General features: G+C 35.8%; 1 protein-coding gene across 9 annotated transcripts; it reads left to right on the forward strand.

Moving 5' to 3' along the window:
- The first annotated feature begins 5,772 nt into the window (after positions 1-5,772).
- LOC107919814 (E3 ubiquitin-protein ligase PRT6) lies at positions 5,773-17,824 on the forward strand. 9 transcript variants are annotated; one of them, XM_016849185.2, is made up of 18 exons: positions 5,776-5,985; positions 6,118-6,322; positions 6,490-7,602; positions 7,837-9,053; positions 9,156-9,296; positions 9,799-10,042; positions 10,135-10,857; positions 11,477-11,665; positions 11,769-12,442; positions 13,498-13,549; positions 13,631-14,270; positions 14,761-14,969; positions 15,616-16,151; positions 16,233-16,340; positions 16,477-16,543; positions 16,624-16,701; positions 17,123-17,191; positions 17,294-17,824. In XM_016849185.2, exons 2-18 carry the CDS (start codon positions 6,269-6,271, stop codon positions 17,366-17,368), a joined length of 6,189 nt encoding a protein of 2,062 aa, XP_016704674.1. In that variant the 5' UTR covers positions 5,776-5,985; positions 6,118-6,268; the 3' UTR covers positions 17,369-17,824. The 9 variants fall into 9 exon arrangements, with proteins under 9 accessions (XP_016704673.1, XP_016704676.1, XP_040965703.1 ...); XM_041109765.1 differs by having other exon boundaries at positions 16,236-16,340; XM_016849186.2 differs by having other exon boundaries at positions 5,827-5,973.
- The last annotated feature ends 989 nt before the right edge of the window (positions 17,825-18,813 follow it).

The following is an 18,813-nucleotide window of genomic DNA, read 5'->3' on the forward strand; positions in this document are numbered from 1 at the left end:
AAAAAATCTTATGCGAATTTAAAGCATTGAGATATCAAGTTTCAAGTTGGTGATAAGGTGTTTTTAAAGGTTTCCCCATGGAATAAGGTTTTAAGATTTGGAGGAAAGGTTAAACTAAGTCCAAGGTATGTTGGACCTTATGAAGTTGTTGAGAGGATTGGACTGGTAGCTTATCGACTCAAGTTGCCGCCAAAACTTGAGAGAATTCATGATGTTTTCCATGTATCTATGCTACGTAAGTATCGCTCGGATCTATTGCATGTTGTGTCTGTTAAGGAGATCAAGGCTCAACTTGGTCTTACTTTTGAGGAAGAACAAGTTGAGATTCTAGCTCGTGAAGAGAAGGTTTTGTGAAATAAGAGAAATTTGTTGGTTAAGGTTTTGTAGCACAACCACAAAACGAAAGAGGCTACCTGGGAAACCAAGGAAGTGATGAAACGCCAATACCCTTACTTGTTTAGCTAAGGTAAATTTTGAGGATGAAATTATTTTTAGAGGGAGAGAATTGTAACACCCCAAAATAGGGCATAGAAGTTTCGAGGGTATTTTAGGAATTTTAGTCTAAATGAGCTCGAAATTTTATAGGTTTGGTATTCTATAATGTTTTTGACAATGGCTATTAGGAATTTAAGTCAATTTTTTAAAATGGTTTTTAAATATCTTCAATTTTGAAAATAGGACTGATTTGTAAAAGATTTAAAATTGTGAGCTTTTATGAACAATTTACCTAGAATTTTAAAATCAACCTAAAAACTCTCATTCTCCAAACTATTTTATGATAGAAACCTTCCCCCATTGTGTTATTGCCTCCCTTTTGTTTTTTTTACTCTCCCAATCAATTTTTACTTCCAAATCCTAATTACTTTTGATTTCCAACTTCCATTGAACTATAAATCTCCATTGAAATCAAGAAAACACCTAAAAATCTATTTAATTTCATCATCTTCTTCAAGAGTGGATTTTCTGGAATTTTACCAAAGTTCATTTTTATTGTATTCAAGGTAACCAATTATCTTCATATTAGTTTTAAATGTTACCTAGACTTTTAAATCGAATTTCTAACCATTAAAATGCATGTTTTAGATAAAAGCCGAAATTTGGTTGTTAATAGTAAATTTTGAGTTTTATGGATTAAAACTTGATTTTAAAGTCTTTTTCAACTTGTTAGAACATAATTAGAAGGTTTTGAAAGTTACTTTAAAGTTTCGATAAGAGTTTATTGTGGTTTAATGAATTTTTGTTAGAATGGTCAAAACTTGTCGAAAAATTTTGATATCTTGAAACGTGTATTTTTGTGTAGTTTAAAGGTTGGGATTTAATCGTAGATGAATATGTAGATGAATGAAACTCATTTCCTATGAAAAGACTAAGCGTAGACCGAGTTATTCAAATTTTAAGTTTGTCATGCTAAAGGATTCAGTTAGAAGAGAATGAAGCTTAGGCTTATGTTTTGTGACTATTTAAGGTGAATTATTAGTTGAATGTGGATTGTATATTTGTGTGGTTATGTTGTTGAAGCGTCAGAGTCAATAGGACGTTCAACCAGTAGAGATAAAGGCAAAAAAAAAGCATGCCTAAGCTTTCGATTTTCAATGGGAGTTGATTTTTTATCAATGTTTTGGAATAGTTGATTGTAGATGATTCATTGTGTAATTGGGAATTTACAGGTAGCCTAAACCCCTACTCTAAATTCTGATTGTAAGTGTTCTCACACCTATGTTATAATGTGATAAATGTGTGTTGTGTAATTGTGAAAATATGAGCATGTACGAGATATTATGATATGTGTTGTAAGTTGGTGATGACTGATATGAAAGTGAAAATATGAGTATGTAATTCATGCGATGAGACAGTAAATAAGTTGTTAAATTTCATAATATGTGACAGGGGTTATAATGTGATGATATGTATATGTAGTGAACATGTGCGGAAATTGATATGTAAATATGTATTGATCGTGTGGATATTTTGGCCTTGTGAACCTTGATACCATTAGATATAGTTGGCATGCCATAGGATTAAGAGTACTCACCTTTGTGTTGTGATATTTGGGGCATTGAGGCCTGGGATAGTTTTTAGAGAGATAAGGGAATGTGAGTCAAGCTTCATTCAATGGGATACGTGTGATTGTTGTGTTGGAGAGTGTTAGCTATATGCTTCACTTATAAGGTATGTTTGACTCTACGAGTCTATGTGGTGTGTTGGAGATCTATGTATCTGATGAATGGTGATAGAGTCCACTTCATGTTTCATGATCGCAAGAGCCAAACTATAATTAAATGTATCTAATATGTGTTATGATATACATGTGCTTGAGTAATCCTATGAACAGTAAGTAAAGGTATGCATGAAAATGGTTAAACATGTGAAACATGGTATAGAATTAGGGATGTTATCAATATACTATATAACTGTTTGTTGTTTCATGATGACTTGTTTGCGTAGAGGTTATTCTAAGCATTTACTGAGTTTTTTAAGCTCCTCACCCACTCCATTTTATCCTTTACAGAGTAGTTGTGTTTCTGGTGTGAGCTGTGTGGCCTTCGAGGAAGTGATTTAAGCCATTCTTTTAGTTACTATACTAGGTGTAATTGGTTTATTTATTATATGGGACTTGAAGGCAATGTGGTAGACTTTATATCGGTTTTGTTATGTCATTTTTGGGCTATTTTCTTGTTGTTTATGTTTGGAAGCATGTGGACTTGAACACGATATTTGGGCTACTATTTTAGACATTTTGATGCTTATTTGATTAGGTGAATGAAGCATGATATTGAGGGATTAAGTTGAATTGTTTTAATGCTTGCATATGCTGAATTTTTGTAACATGGAGCAAAGGTATCAATATTAGGGCTTTAAAAATGATACATTTGTATTTTAAAAAGTGCAGGAAGAGAGAAAAGAGAATTCGTATTGATAAACTTACCCCGAGTATCGATACTCGTGGTAAGTTTATCGTTACCTTGTGAAAGGTACCAATGATGTTTGATTTTTTGAAATTTGACGGGTAACAAAATGCAAGTTTGGTCTCGATTTTCCATGTGGTATCGATACCACTTAAGGAAAATATCGATTCCCTTGAGACAATATCGATACCTACATAACAGCTTTGGAAATTTTGCAATTTGGCCCATTTGCAGGTTTGTTTGATATTTTTAATACCCTTAGTGTGTGTTTAGCATGTTTTAACGATAATAAATGGTTTTACGTCTATAATTTATACACATGATTAAATAAAGATGACGATTGGTTACTTGTGAAACAATTTGCTAAATAAATAATGCGTGATGGTGGTGTAGCGTCCTTGTATTCGGGCTTGGCGACCGAGCTAGGTATAGGGTTTTACGTTTAATTCCATAATATCTTTCAATTATGGTCTTTCTCATTTCGGGAAAAATGCCATGATATTGTTCAATCATGATCTTTCTCGTTTCTCAATCCCATGAATTTGATGAACCAGTCATATATAAATAAGCATTAAATTATAAAACATCAATAAATTAACTATTAAATTAACTTACGAACTTATCTAAACAAAAACGGCTGTAGTAACACATTTAACTAATAAAGGCTAACTTTTGCAAGTTTTACAATTTAGTTTCTTTTACTAAATTTACTTATTAAACATTTAATTTTCTTACCCAAAATTTAAAACGACCCTATATCAACTCTATAAACATGAAATAAATAATAAAATACTGTCTCGCTTGTCGGAATCGTGGTCTCGAAACCACTATTTTCGACACCGCTGAAAACGGGTTGTTACACCTCTCCCTCTTAAGGAATTTTTGTCTTGAAAATCTTACCAGGGAATACGTTCATATCTTCTTTCGGTTCCTATGTGGCTTCCTTAACTTTGTGATGATGCCAAACAACCTTAACTGAAGCTATGTGTTTATTTATCAACTCTTTGACTTCCCAAGCCAAAATTTTATCCGATTCCTCACTATAAGACATATCGGGCTGTAATTCTACATCAACTAGCGAAATCACGTGTCAGGGATCAGATTTGTACCGTCTCAACACTGACATGTGGAAAACATTATGAGTTTTCTCTAATTTTGACAGTAAAACCAAACGATAAGCTATTGACCTAATTCCCTCATTAATTTCATACGGAAAAATAAAACGTGGACTAAGCTTTCCTTTTCGACCAAAATGGAAAATTTTCTTCCAGGAAAATACTTTCAAAAACACTTTGTTGCCAACTCAAAATTCAATGTCTTTTCTATTAAAATCGACATATGAATTCTAAAGGTCGGAAGCAGATATTTAGACAATCTCATATCACCTTTATTTTTTCTTCGGTTTCACGGATTAAATCGATTCTCAAAAGCTTTTTTTTCACTCAAATTTGTCCAGTATAATGGAGTTCTACACTTTTATCCATACAAAGCTTCATACGAAGCTATTTTACTACTCGACTGGTAATTGTTATTATATGCAAATTCAACCAACGAAAGAAATTTTTCCCAGCAACATATAACTCTGCCAACTTCTCAAGTGAATAATCCGTACGCACAGGAATAAAATGTGCAGATTTAGTCAAACGATCAACAACAACCTAAATGGTATCTTTCTTTCTTGGAGATAACAGTAACCCTGACACAGAATCCATGGTAATTCGTTCCCACTTCCGCTTTGAAATCATAACATGCTGTAGCAATCCCAAAGGTACCTGATATTCGACTTTAACTTTCTGTTTCTCTTCGTTTGAATTCAAGTGCTCTTGTTAAATGGTCTCTTCCACCTTCGAACATGGTTAAGGTAAATGCGGACGTGAGTTTTATCCTTGCACAAAGGAAATCATGTTCATGAGTTATTATTCGGGATGAATTGGGCCAAATTTTGAGAGCATGCAACCGACTTACATGTTCGGTATGGTTGGCATTTGCTGCTGAAGCACTGGCAATTGTCCACGGTCTCCGATTTCCTTGCGAGATGGGTTTCCATTCAATAGTTTAGAAGGGGATTCTAGAGCTATCATCAAGAAATTAGTTGATATAGTAGAGGATCTATCGGAGATTAGTGCATTAACCTGGGAAGCTAAGGAGCTTCCTAAAGCACTCCGCGCTTGTCACTTTTAGTTTGTGGGTAGATCTGGGAATAGGGTCACGTATGTAATGGCTCATGATGGGTTACAGAGAGGCGAGGATCGGTTTTGGGTGGAGGAAGCTCCTGATTTGGTTGTTCTGGCTGCTGATGAATATTGTTGCCTCGTAGACCCCCTTAATTTTTGAAGGCGTCTGTCCTTTGGGCTTCTTATTCAACTTTTGCCCCGTGTTTGGCTGTTTGGTTTTCCAATAAAGTGACCGATTTTTCATAAAAAAATATACTAAATATTATAAATTTTTAAAATGTTTTTGTAAATTGTGAATTAGAATTACTTTAAAGTAATATATATTCATATGAAATATATTTACATACCGAAAAATAAATTGAAAGATTGAATTTGTTATTAGGCCAATAAATAAAGCCCATGTTAGACTTCGATTACTGAGTTAACGAAATTAATGGAAGAGTGGTTAAAATATTTAATTTTGAAAAATTTCGTGATTAAATTGAAAAGAATAATAGTTGGGTGTTAAAAACATAACCCAGTGTACAATTATGTGACTATTCTTGCAGTTACTCCAAGTCTAGATGGGTGGAATATTCTAAACCCAGCAAAGCCGAAGGGAGGCAGGCAATCCATTGTCACAAAGGCCATTAAAGACCGGGTTTCTTAGCCCACATATAAGACAGGGATGGATCGGTTTTACCGTCCACCAAGTCCAAAATCCAACACTAGAAGGAAAATAAAAAAGGGTTAATCTTTCTGACGGAAGACATCAATAAAGGTTTTTAAGCAACAATGAAGCTTTTAGAAGTGAGATTGTTATTATAATTATTATCCAAATAGAGGACAGCAAGAACACGCTATCTCTCAGATTATTCCAGGCAATCTTGAACCACCGCCTTGAAGGAAGACCAGTTAAGCCAAGAGTGAGAGATTATTATTTACATAAATACTGAATTAATATATTGTATGTATAAATATGAGGAATACCGATGGGTCTGTTCGCATCAATGCTATGCCCATAGTGAACGACTGACTGGGAATTTTCTGCAATTCAGGACTTGATAATTTCCTTTGGGTAATTTCAAATTTGATAAAATAAAATCCATTGAAGTAAACCTGGGGAGTGAAGAAGGCTCCAGATTACGGCCGTGCTTGTATTGCGCTGATTGGCTGCTCCGTTACTGGCATTTGATTTTCCGTAATAAAATGGAATCGCCTGCCGATTCTTCGCCGATTAGGCCCCGTGATCGAGTCGTACGGGTATGTTCATTGTTCTTTCTTTTTCCCTCTGATTATTCAATTAGGTGAAAATGTGAAAATGTTGAAGCTTTATTTTATTTTATTATTCTTTTTTTTTCTAATTATACCTTGTGAATTTGTTAATATTGGATTGAATTGCTGAAAAGAACTATTGATTTTGTAATCAGAGGTTAGCTGCTTTAGGGATTCCAATGGAGTACCTTGAGAAGCGTTATGAGGGGATAATTGATTTTGTTAATGGTAATGGATTATTGTTGCCAGAGATAGTTTCCTCACTCTTACCTACAGATGAGGATGTGGCTGAGTCAATACAAGATGCTAGTTTAAGGTCTAAGAAATGGATGTGCCTAAGTATGAAAAATCAATTTCGTGAGAGTATGGTTTGGTTGCAGTGGCTGATGTTTCAGGGTGAACCGACAAACACTTTGAAAAACCTAGAGGACTCGAGTGTTGAACAACGTGGTGTTTGTGGTGCAGTTTGGGGATCGAATGACATTGCATATAGGTGCCGGACGTGTGAGCATGATCCAACTTGTGCTATTTGTGTTCCCTGTTTCCAGAATGGGAATCACAAGGATCATGACTATACGATTATCTATACCGGTGGCGGTTGCTGTGATTGTGGGGATGAAACGGCATGGAAACAGGAGGGGTTCTGCACGAAGCATATAGGTTCTGAACAGATTCGACCACTCGATGATGACTTAGCAAACTCTGTTGGTCCAGTGCTTGATGCACTCTTTATTTGTTGGAAAAACAAGCTATTCGCAGCAGAATGTATATTTCAGGAAAATATGAGAGCAACTGATTGTGGTGCTGAGCAGAGGAAGGCTGCAAATGAGCTTACTTATGTGGTTGTTGAGATGCTTATAGAATTTTGCAAGTGTAGTGACAGTTTGCTTAGTTTTATAGCTAGGAGGGTAATTTCTCTAGATGGTTTATTGGATATTCTGGTTAGAGCAGAGAGGTTCTTTAGTGATGGTGTCGTGAAGAAGCTCCATGAACTGCTGCTGAAATTGCTGGCAGAGCCCATCTTCAAAAATGAATTTTCTAAAGCATTTTTAGGTTACTACCCAACTGTTATACATGAAGCCATAAAAGAGGGAAGTGACAGCATTTTCAATAAGAAATACCCACTGATCTCAACTTTCTCTGTCCAAATATTCACAGTGCCAACACTAACTCCTCGTCTTGTGAAGGAGATGAACCTATTGGACATGCTACTGAAATGCTTGGAAAACATTTTTCTTTCTTGCGCTCGAGAAGATGGTCGTTTGCTGGTAATTTTTATTATTCCTGATTCCTTTTATGTACTAGGCCAAAATTACTTGAGGACAAATGATTTGGGCATTGAAAAGAGAATAGAGCCTGAGATTTGCTCACACTGTATGTCAATTTGGTTATAGGAATGAAAACAATAACTCCTGAAAGCAGTTATTGAAAAATTTATTTTACTAGTAATGCGTTAGAAGTTTTACAGTCTATGTAAGTCTTTTTGTTTTGTTCTTTTGCAGGCTGCTAAGTGGGGAAGTTTGTATGATACCACTAACCGTGTAATTGAAGACATCCGGGTTGTTATGAGCCATGATGTAGTCTCCAGATATGCAATCCATGAGCAGAAGGACTTCTTAAGAGCTTGGCTAAAGCTTTTGACTTTTGTGCAAGGGATGAACCCTATAAAGAGGGAAACTGGCCTCCATATTGAAGAAGAAAATGAGGCTATGCATTTGCTTTTTGTTTTAAGCCATTCTATTGCCAATATTCACTCCCTTCTGGTAGATGGTGCATTTTCTGTTGCCACAAATGAAGGGGCAAGCTGTCTTCCTTACGCTTATAAGCAAGATGTGGATGATGGAGATAGCATAAGACATGCAAAAGTAGGAAGGCTCTCCCAAGAGAGTTCTGTTTATAGTGTAACAGGAAGGAGTGTTTCAAAGGCTACTGAAATAGGATCTGATTCCATATATCATTCAATTCCCTCCACTGTCATCTGGTTAATACAGGAGTGCTTGAGGGCTTTGGAGACTTGGTTGGAAGTTGATGGCGGTACCCCTGCTGCTCTTCAGAGTTTATCTTCTCCAAATAGTAGTGGCATTTCTGATAGCAATTTTTTGGCAATAAAGAAAACCTTGTACAACATTAAGAAAGGCAAATATTTTGGGAAGCTAACTGGTTCAAGTGAAAATCTTAGCTCACAAAGTTCTTCACCTGTATATAGTGGAAATCGAGCAAGTGATGAAATGGAGATTGCTAAAAATATAGGCTATGACAGTACAAGCTCTTCAGCTGAAATTGATCCTGTTGCATGCGGTTATATGGGTTTGGATGTCAGTGCCATGGAGACAGACAATGGCATAGGAGTAGCGACTCTACGTGTTTTGAGTTTAAGCGAATGGCCAGATATCATTTATGATGTTAGTTCACAAGAGATATCTGTTCACGTTCCATTATATCGATTATTTTCCTTGCTTTTGCAGAAGGCATTGAGAATGTCTTATGGTGAATCTATAATGCCAAATCTAACAAATGCTTGTTTGGCAAGTTCATTATCAGCACATGTAGATTTCTTTTGCAACATCCTTAAGGGCTGCAATCCTTTGGGGTTCTCTGCCTCTGTTATGGAGCACCCTTTACGGATTAGGGTATTTTGTGCTCAAGTTATTGCTGGAATGTGGCGGAAGAATGGGGATGCTGCCCTAGTATCTTGTGAGTGGTACCGCTCTGTTTGCTGGTAGGTTAAACTGTGCTTTATTTGTGAGTTGTAACTAGTGGGAAAAGGTCCCCTAAGTTTCCATTTCTTAGTTGTCAAGTTCTTTCTGTTCTTTACTTTCAGGACTGAACAAGGCTTGGAGCTTGATTTATTCTTGATGCAGTGTTGTGCTGCACTAGCTCCTCCTGATCTCTATGTTAAGAGAATTGTAGAGCGCTTTGGGCTGTTGAACTACATCTCTCTTACTCTTGAGAGGTCAAATGAGTATGTATTTACACCTTTTAACTTCTAGTTTTACATCATTAAAATGCTTTTAAGTTCATTTAGTTTCATTAAAATACCTTTTGTTGATTTCTCCAAGATTTATTGCTTTACCAGTTGAATGGATAACTTTAAGGAATGAATGCACCATTTTATTAAGAAATTTAATACTTGACATGGTTGCCGCAGCTTCTACGTGGTTTTTGTGCCTTCATTTTACATTCTCAAAATTTGCTGTTAAGAAAATGTACGTAGCAAAATGTAAAAATGATATCTTGATTATGTAACTTCAACCAGAGCATGATGAATCCCTATTGAAGTCATTATTTTGCAAATCACGTCTTTTTTGTTATTATTTTTTCTTTTTGGTTTTGCTTTTTTTGCTTTTGAAGTGAAATCAAGTAAGAAAGATGGCCTAGACACTTGCACTCCTTTGCACCCTTAAGGATACTTGCAAGATTCTGCATTCACGTTTGATATAATGTGACACTGTACCATCTTTCAGGTATGAGCCAGTTCTTGTTCAGGAAATGCTCACTCTAATCATGCAAATATTACTAGAAAGGAGATTTTGTGGACGCAATACGGCTGACAGTTTGAAAAGAGAACTGATTTATAAGTTAGCCATTGGAGATGCTACTCACAGTCAACTAGTGAAATCTCTACCACGTGAGCTTTCCAAGTCTGACCAGCTTCAAGAAATTTTAGATAGGGTTGCTGTATACTCTAATCCATCAGGCTTTAATCAGGTTGGAATTTTTGTTCTTACATACCTTTCGATGTTATGAGTTGTCAAAATGGCTTTGATCTGTTAATATTTCATAATATTAATATATTTCAGGGAATGTATTCATTGCGTTGGGCCTATTGGAAGGAGCTGGATTTATACCACCCTCGTTGGAACTCAAGGGATTTGCAAGTTGCAGAAGAAAGATACTTGCGTTTCTGTGGTGTTTCTGCAATGACTACTCAGCTGCCTAAGTGGACAAAGATATATCCTCCTCTTGAGGGAGTCGCTAGGATTGCTACATGCAGAGAGACACTTAAGATTATTCGTGCAGTTCTATTCTATTCTGTTTTCACTGATAAATTTACTGAATCACGTGCTCCTGATGGTATCCTAATGACAGCCCTGCACTTACTTTCACTAGCATTAGACATTTATTTGCAGCAGAATGGATCTGGTGGTGTAGAACATCATATTGGAGATTCAAATTCCATGCTGGATTTTGCTAGTGAAGCAATTACTGAATCATTAAACTATACTGCTGGCAACCAGAGCTTGTTATCACTTCTTGTTGCATTAATGAGAATGCATCGGCAAGACAACGAAAACAATTACATGGAATCCAGCAAAAGCAGTTTTTCTCCTCTGATTGAAAGTTTATTGAAGAAGTTCGCTGAAGTTGATTCCCAGTGCATGACCAAACTGCAACAACTTGCACCTGAAGTGGTCAGCCACCTGTCAAAATCTACTTCTAATACCGAGAGGAGGACATCAGGTTCAGCTTCTGATAGTGAAATGCGCAAGGCGAAAGCTCGTGAAAGACAAGCTGCCATATTGGTGAGATTTTTTGCCTTATAATTCTGTGAATTTATGTTGAGCATAAAAGGAAAGGAATTCTTGGAATTTGGAAAAATAGAAGTAATATCATAATAACATGTGGTATGGAATAGGATAAATATTGAAGTGTATTTGAAGTGAGGGAAGCAATCTTGAAAAATTCACGTAGGAAGCAGGTTAGCAACTTGCTCCTCAGCTAACATTAACTATAATAGCTCATACTTTGCCTGTATAAAAAAAAATCTGTGATACCATTAGAATGAGGATCATTTAACTCTGGCCAATATCTCTCTTCTTGAATATTGTATTTTTATGTAACTTGTCTGAGTTTCATCTCAATGGGGGATTGCCAAACATTGGATTATCGATGTGTCAGTTATTCATTGGCCTGGTTAAAAAACTATTGACAGTTTCCTGCATCTTAAGTGCTAGGTCCATTGCATGACTGCTGATTAACAAATTGAATAGACCCTTTAACTTTGCCAATTTTGTGCTGCTGTCTTTGGATAATTGTGGAGGCAATCAGAATGTGGAAATTGAACTAAAATGGAACATGATCTCAGTGTATTTGTTAGTTTGTGGGTTGAATTGTTTTTGTATTCTGTAAATTTTCCTGCAGGCTAAAATGAAAGAAGAGCAGTCCAAGTTTTTGTCAAGCATCAGTTCCACTGCTGATGATTCAAAATCTGAAGCAGAAGTTTCTGATTCTGACTTGGAACATGAAGCAGAGGGTGCTGTGCAGCAGAGTTGCTCCCTTTGCCATGATCCTACTTCCAAAGATCCTGTTTCTTTCTTGATTCTTCTACAAGTAAGTGATTAGTCTTTAGGTTACCCATCACTTTCAGACAAACAGAATCTACTTTCTTTCTTTTTTCCTGCCAGAATTAACATTTTATTATTTCTTAAAAAAGAAATCTAGGCTTTTGAGCTTTGTTGATAGAGGTCCTCCATCATGGGATCAATGTTCAGAGGAGCAAGGTTATATTCCCGCAAATAGGTCATCCAATCAGTCAGGTTCAAATGCCTCTGCCCACAATTCAGGATTGGCTTCTTCGTCAGTACAGTTGACTGAAAATCCAGTTATTGAGTCTAACAATAACAGGCAGGGACAAGATAGGGAGGTAAATGTCATTCTTGAGTTTTTCAAGTCTCGATTTCCTTCAGTGAGGAGCACTCAAGCACCTTTAACATCTACTGATGTGGGGGACAGTAGTATATACAATATAGAGAAGTTGGAAGAAGATATGTACAAATCTATTCGTAACGAAATGTGTAATAATTTGTTACGCTCAAGTTTCAAAACGGATGTGGTATCCTCTGCCACTGAATGTTCTCAAGGAAACCACAGGGATGCTGAAATTGACATTCTTGGAAAGTACATTGTTGCACTTTCAAGTGAGACAATTGGAAACCCTTTGGGTACTGAAAACACTGATGTCGATAGAGAGTTGACAGAATCTACTTCACAGCCTCTTGTTTATGACGGGTTTGGACCGTTAGATTGTGACGGGATTTATCTTTCTTCCTGTGGGCATGCTGTACATCAGAGTTGCCTTGATCGCTATTTATCATCACTGAAGGAAAGGTAAGCTTTCTTAAAAAATGTCAATTTTGTTCTTATTAGATAGATTTCCTTATTTCTGTTAACACAAGTCTAAACCTCACTAAGCTATAAAATTCAAAGGCTCATGCAACCTTGTACGACTGATCTTTCTCAATGCAATTATGAGGTGTGAACTTATAGTTCTTTGTTTTGGACTTCTTATTGTCCTTTTGGTGAAGGATGCTCTACTGAAACCTTAAAATGTCCTCACTAAAATCAATCATGATTTATTCCATTCATTGTTAATGAAAAAGTGTAGATTTGGAGCCGGAATCATGTAATTGGAACTTCCCATGCCTAAATGTATTGCCATTCAGAGGCTCCTGCCCCTGTTTCCTGGGTTAATTTCAACCTCATCATGGTTTTTGTAACCGTGCCTTCAAATCCTCAAACATCTTGTACCCACTTTTGTGGTCTGGGTTAATTTGAACCTCATCATGCCTTTTATAACTGAGTCTGTTAGTTGAGCCCTGAGAACATGATAGGAGCTTCAAAAAGTTAGTGGATTGAAGGGAAAATTTAACAAATTTTGCGTAAGTATCTTAATCACACAACTAATTCTGTCCGTACGGAGTGGACAAGACTCCAATATAAGAAAAACAAATGATTCAACTCCCTAAAACAAAGCAAACAAGCTGATATTTAAACTGAAGACTCCTAAAGCTTAACAGAAAGCAAAAGGAACTGCAGAAAATGGAAGTAATGCTCCTAAAATTCCTCAAACACATGTGAAAGGCCCAACAACTGATAGAAACAATTGACTTCTTTGCTGTTGACTCCTAAACTCTTGTAATCTTCACGTGATTTTTTATTATTCCTTCTAGAATATGTTTTCAAAGGAGGTATCATATAAGAACACCTTGAGAATCTAGACCTTATGATTTGGATGGTTAGTGAAATTTATTTGTAATTTCGTTTATCAAGGAACCCAGATGTTGCAGAAATGCCTTTTATCTTGGACATTTCAGATGGTGCCTGCCTGGAAGTGCTCTTGCTTGAAAGTGCATAAGATATATCTTCTTGTTCTGTTGTTGCAGATTTGCCCGAAGGAGTTTCTTTGAGGGGGCACATATTGTGGATCCCAATCAGGTACTGGCTTCACAAAATTATTCTTCTGCCACATCCTCATTGAACATTTGATGTTGATCTTGTACTTGTTTGCTTTGTCAGGGAGAGTTTCTGTGTCCTGTGTGTCGCAGACTAGCAAATTCTGTCTTGCCTGTAGTGAATGGGACTTCCCGAAAGGCTGGAAGGCAGCCTATGACTTCAACTGTTGATCAAGTGCCTTCTTTAGGTTCTTCATCTGCAGCGAACAAAGAAACATGTTCTCTTCTGCTTCAGCAAGGTTTATGTCTTCTAAAAACTGCCGCCAATGTGGTTGGGAGACCTGATTTCTTTGAAGGTCTTTCTTTTCAAAGAAAAGAAAGTTTAAGTCAGAATCTGGAGCCTATATCCTGTGTTCTGTCCAAAATGTATTTTTCAAAAATGCAGGATAGATTCTTAGGATCTCCAAGGTTAAGCCACCCAATAATTTTATGGGATACTCTTAAATATTCCCTTATGTCAACAGAAATTGCTGCTCGCAGTGGAAAGACATATATGGCTGCAAATTATACTCTTACTTCTTTGTATAAGGAATTTAAATCTTCTAGTGAATTTACATTTTCCTTGTTGCAAAGAGTTGTCCAGAACTTGAGCACTACAAATTCTCTTCATGCCCTCCAAAGATTTAGAGGTCTTCAACTATTTGCAGAGTCTATATGTTCTGGGCTTGTCTTTGATAACCACAGCACCACACATAACAAAGAAGGTACGGTTTTCACTAATTATTACTTTGAGATTCATTTGGAACTTGGCGGATTTATGAATAATGTTTGATACTAAGTTCTTGAGGTTGTAGATACATTTAAGGAATAGATATCATGGTATCCAAGTTTGATGCTGCTTATGTGTTATAGAGGATTTATTCTAATCTTTTGATGGTTTGTGGATCACAAATAAATCTAAATAAGTCTTTGCTAAAACTGAAGTAAAATGACAAAACTTTCTACTCATGCTAACAAGATGAGCTTTTTCTACTTAACCATCAACAATAGTGATGGAGGAACGTAAGAGAGGGAGAATGCTCTTTAAACAAGTATATGAAAGGAGCAGCATTATATACATGTGTGTGTGTGTGTGTTTGTTGATGAGTCAGTGGATGTTTATCATCTTTGGCATTAATATCAAAAACAGCAGATAAATTGTCTCACTTTTGGATTCTTGAATAAAATGTTGTTCTCATGATTTTATGATGACAGATAAGCTCCTTCGTATCTTGAAGCATGATGATAAGGAAGCATTATATCCTGACATTCAATTATGGAATTCGGCATCTCATCCTGTTCTTGCTCGTGACCCTTTCTCATCACTGATTTGGGTTGTCTTCTGTCTTCCCTGTCCATTTATCTCATGCGAGGAGTCCTTGTCATCCCTTGTGCATATTTTCTATGTTGTCTCTGTGATTCAGGTTTGCCACTATCTCCTTATATATAGGTTCCTTTGGTCAATTTGTACGGTTTTTCTTTCCTAAATTTTATTTTGTCTGATGGGAACAAGAAATTTTGATTACGGACAATATTTCTGGCCAAATTAAGCAATATAAAGAAACATTGATGCTTCTAAACATCTGGGGTAATGTTTATATGATTTTGTCTAAACGATATGTTAAGCATCCAACCTAAACAAATTGGCAGTAGTTGCAGAGGCCCAATTTCTAATATGAAGACCACTGGCAATTGAAGACTTAACCGATTCGTATAGATCACTTAAGTGGCTACCCGTCACATGTGGGTGAAGGCAGAGAGCCTACCTTGTGACAAACTTGGAAGGGATATTACTGAACAACATGCAATAACAACAAAATGTAACACAAGGTTTGATATGTTAAGCATCCAACCTGAAATCCGTTGGCAGGTGGACCAGTGGGGAGGCCTAACTTATAAAGACCATAGGAACCCAAGACTTTAAGATGTTTTCTATGAGGGAATGTTTCAAAGGATTCCTTTGACTGTTTGAAATTTTTTCTTGGAGCAGCCATTTTCTATGAATGTAACTCTTGGTCACTATAATTTAGCACCACCACATATTTTCTGAATGTGATATGTTGATTTCAGGCTTTAATTGTATGTTGTCAGAGACATGGTTGTAAGACCGATGGATTAGATTCCCATAATCGCCTAGTTACTGATATCTGTGGCATTCTTGGAGAAACTGGTTGTGCTCATTGGTATTTTGTGTCAAATAGTGTCGACCATTCTTGTGATATTAAAGATATGATTCGAAGATTGAGTTTCCCGTACTTACGGAGATGTGCATTGTTGTGGAAGTTGCTTAAATCGTCTTCCCCAGCACCTTTCTGCGAAAGAGATGATGTGTGGGAGTCCTCTCATGCAACAACTGACATGATGGATACAGTTGAAAGTGCTTCAGTGGAGCTTAATGAAATAGAAGAACTAGAGAATATGTTTAAGATTCCTCCTATAGATGTTGTTCTTGAAGATGAAGTCGTACTATCATTTGCATTAAAATGGTTTCATCACTTCAACAAGGTATATGAGGCCTGCAGTTTCCGAAATGTTTTCTACTGCAATCCTGCGGTTCCGTTCAAGTTGATGAGCCTGCCTCATGTTTATCAAGACTTACTACAAAGGTTTGTTACAAAATCCGCTCTTAGACATGCAGGTATTGTCTCTCTTTGAAGAATATCTTCATTCATGAGAATGTGTTTCAGCAGGTATATAAAGCAGTGTTGCCCTGAATGCAAAGCTGCGCTTGTTGAACCTGCATTATGCCTTTTGTGTGGTAGATTGTGCTCTCCAAGTTGGAAATCATGCTGCAGGTCAATGTTCAACTTTTCTTTTTCTGGTTTTGTGCTTCAGATGTGCATTTATCCATGATTCTCTGGTATTTTGATTCTTAAGATACTATAGTAAATCTAAAGTACTGACCTTTTTCTTTGATGTTTTCCTTACCAGGGAGAGTGGATGCATGGTTCATGCAATGAACTGTGGTGCTGGTATTGGTGTATTTCTGTTGATAAGGGTATTCATCTACTAATTTTTTCCTGGAACTTTAACCTAATATTAACTGAAAGTGGCTAATAGTCTTTGTTGTTGTAATAGAGAACAACAATCCTACTGCAAAGATGTGCGCGTCAAGCTCCTTGGGCTTCTCCATATTTGGATGCATTTGGTGAAGAGGTAAAGCATTTTCTTCTTATTAGCAAAGTATCAGTTAGTATTACTTTCATTTGTGTATTTCGGAAACTTGAGGTTGAAGCAGATAAATATTGAGTAGTATTACTGTTATAGGATTGGACATATTGCAATTTTTGTTGAAACTGCCAAAATGTTAGAAATTCCGGAGCTCATTTGTTTGTGTTGCAGGAAAGTTCTCTATAGGTGTAGTGTAAGTGTTCTTTAGTAACTAATTATTTGTTTGAAACTTCCATGAGATATCAAAATTGTTAATTTGAATTTCATATGGTTACCATGCTATAGCACTGAATCTTACAATATAAATGTCTATAGGTTTGCTTTTCGTTTTGCCTCTGCACTTCCATTTCATAACAAGGCATTCTTATCATCCATTTGTGTTATTCTGCTTCCTTCTCTTATTTAGGATATTGAAATGCATAGAGGAAAACCACTGTACTTGAACGAGGAACGCTATGCAGCTCTAACTTACATGGTGATTTGCAAGTCTTTCTTTTTGTTTTATATATATTATTTGTCCATGACACAGTTGATTTTTTATTTTCCGGTATTTGTAATAATCTATTCTCTTGAATAGGTTGCTTCTCATGGCCTTGATCGGAGTTCGAAGGTTCTAGGCCAAACAACCATTGGTACCTTTTTCATGGTTTAACTTGGTTTCATGATAGTGGTGGTGGTTAAATCTTTGGCTTCTTTCATATGTCGCCATTTTCTAGCAACACATCAATTGCATAGAAACTGGTTCTACAAAATTGAAGCTTGCCAGTATCCTTAAATTATTGCAAACTAAGGATCTTGGACAATGATGTCGGCATGTGGCATTTTTGGCTTGACATACTGGTAATCAGATCTGTTCAGTGGATTCAATGCTTTCCCCCCCCCCCCCCTTATTTTTCTTTGGTAATTTGTGTCTTTTACTTTTCTGTTAATGAATATTGATTCTTAGATCACTGTGTTTGACGGGAGAAATGGTTTGGACGTAGTATTTTTCTTCATTATGGGCAAAGTGGAGCAATAGTTTCTGCTGCTTTTATGGGTTTGTAACATGTCTGTGTACATAATAGCACATTTTCTCTCGATACAACAAATCTCCCCTTTTTCTGGTTAAGACAATTACTACTACTAATATTGCCTCAAAAATTTTTTTTCTTAAATATTCTTTTTCAAATATTGCTGTTTAGCATGTGTTCTATCATATTCGAGCTTTAAGATGAGATATGATGAAAGTACGAGATTCTTTAGAATGTATTTTGTTGGACGCATGCTATGCAAGGAATTTTAGTTTCTACTTTTGTTTTGTACCAAAAACATTAATAATGAAACAACATTTGCGATTTCATGGAACTTAACTATTTAAGTAAAGCAAGTCAGTTATGGAAATTCCATATCTTTTATATTCAACAGTTTGACGAACTGTGATAAAACATGAAAATATCACATGAAAATATGTAGGTGTAATCGGTCAATTAAAAAAAATATTGCTATAGAAATTTGGAAAACCATTTTTAAAAGATCATTTTTGAGGAATTTGGAAAATCTTTTCTAAAAGATCATTTTTGAGTTTTGCGTTTGAAAATTAAAGTAAAATGAACTTGAGTTGTGAGGAAAGTTTAACACTTTTGAAACATTCAAAATTAGTGTCTTATTAAATATATGTTCGTATTATTTTTCGAGTTCTAAAAATTGACAATTAAAAATTAAAAATCTAATATTTATTATGATATAAAATAAATAATATTTTCTTATTTCTTTAAGTCGATGAAATTTGAATTTTAAAAAGGATATTTTTTTAATTATAAAGGATAAAACTTGTCTTGGTAAAATGAATGAATTATGAAATATATTAATTCATTAAATATTAGGAAAAAAAACAAACTTTAAAAATAAGTTCAAGGTTACTTAGAGTTTGCCTATAAATAGGCAACACCTATGCTTGTCGAGTTCATCTTTTTGGAGTGCTTTACTTGAGCTTTTTGTTAGTTAATTTCTTGTATTTATTTTGTATTGCAATCTTTATATATGCTTTTATTGGAGAGTTGAATATCATTGTAAGTGAGGTAATTGGGTGAGTGATTGTAACAAGTTGGGATATCTATT

The sequence above is a fragment of the Gossypium hirsutum genome, chromosome D13 (genome assembly GCF_007990345.1).
Source record: "Gossypium hirsutum isolate 1008001.06 chromosome D13, Gossypium_hirsutum_v2.1, whole genome shotgun sequence".
NCBI classification, from domain to species: domain Eukaryota; kingdom Viridiplantae; phylum Streptophyta; class Magnoliopsida; order Malvales; family Malvaceae; genus Gossypium; species Gossypium hirsutum.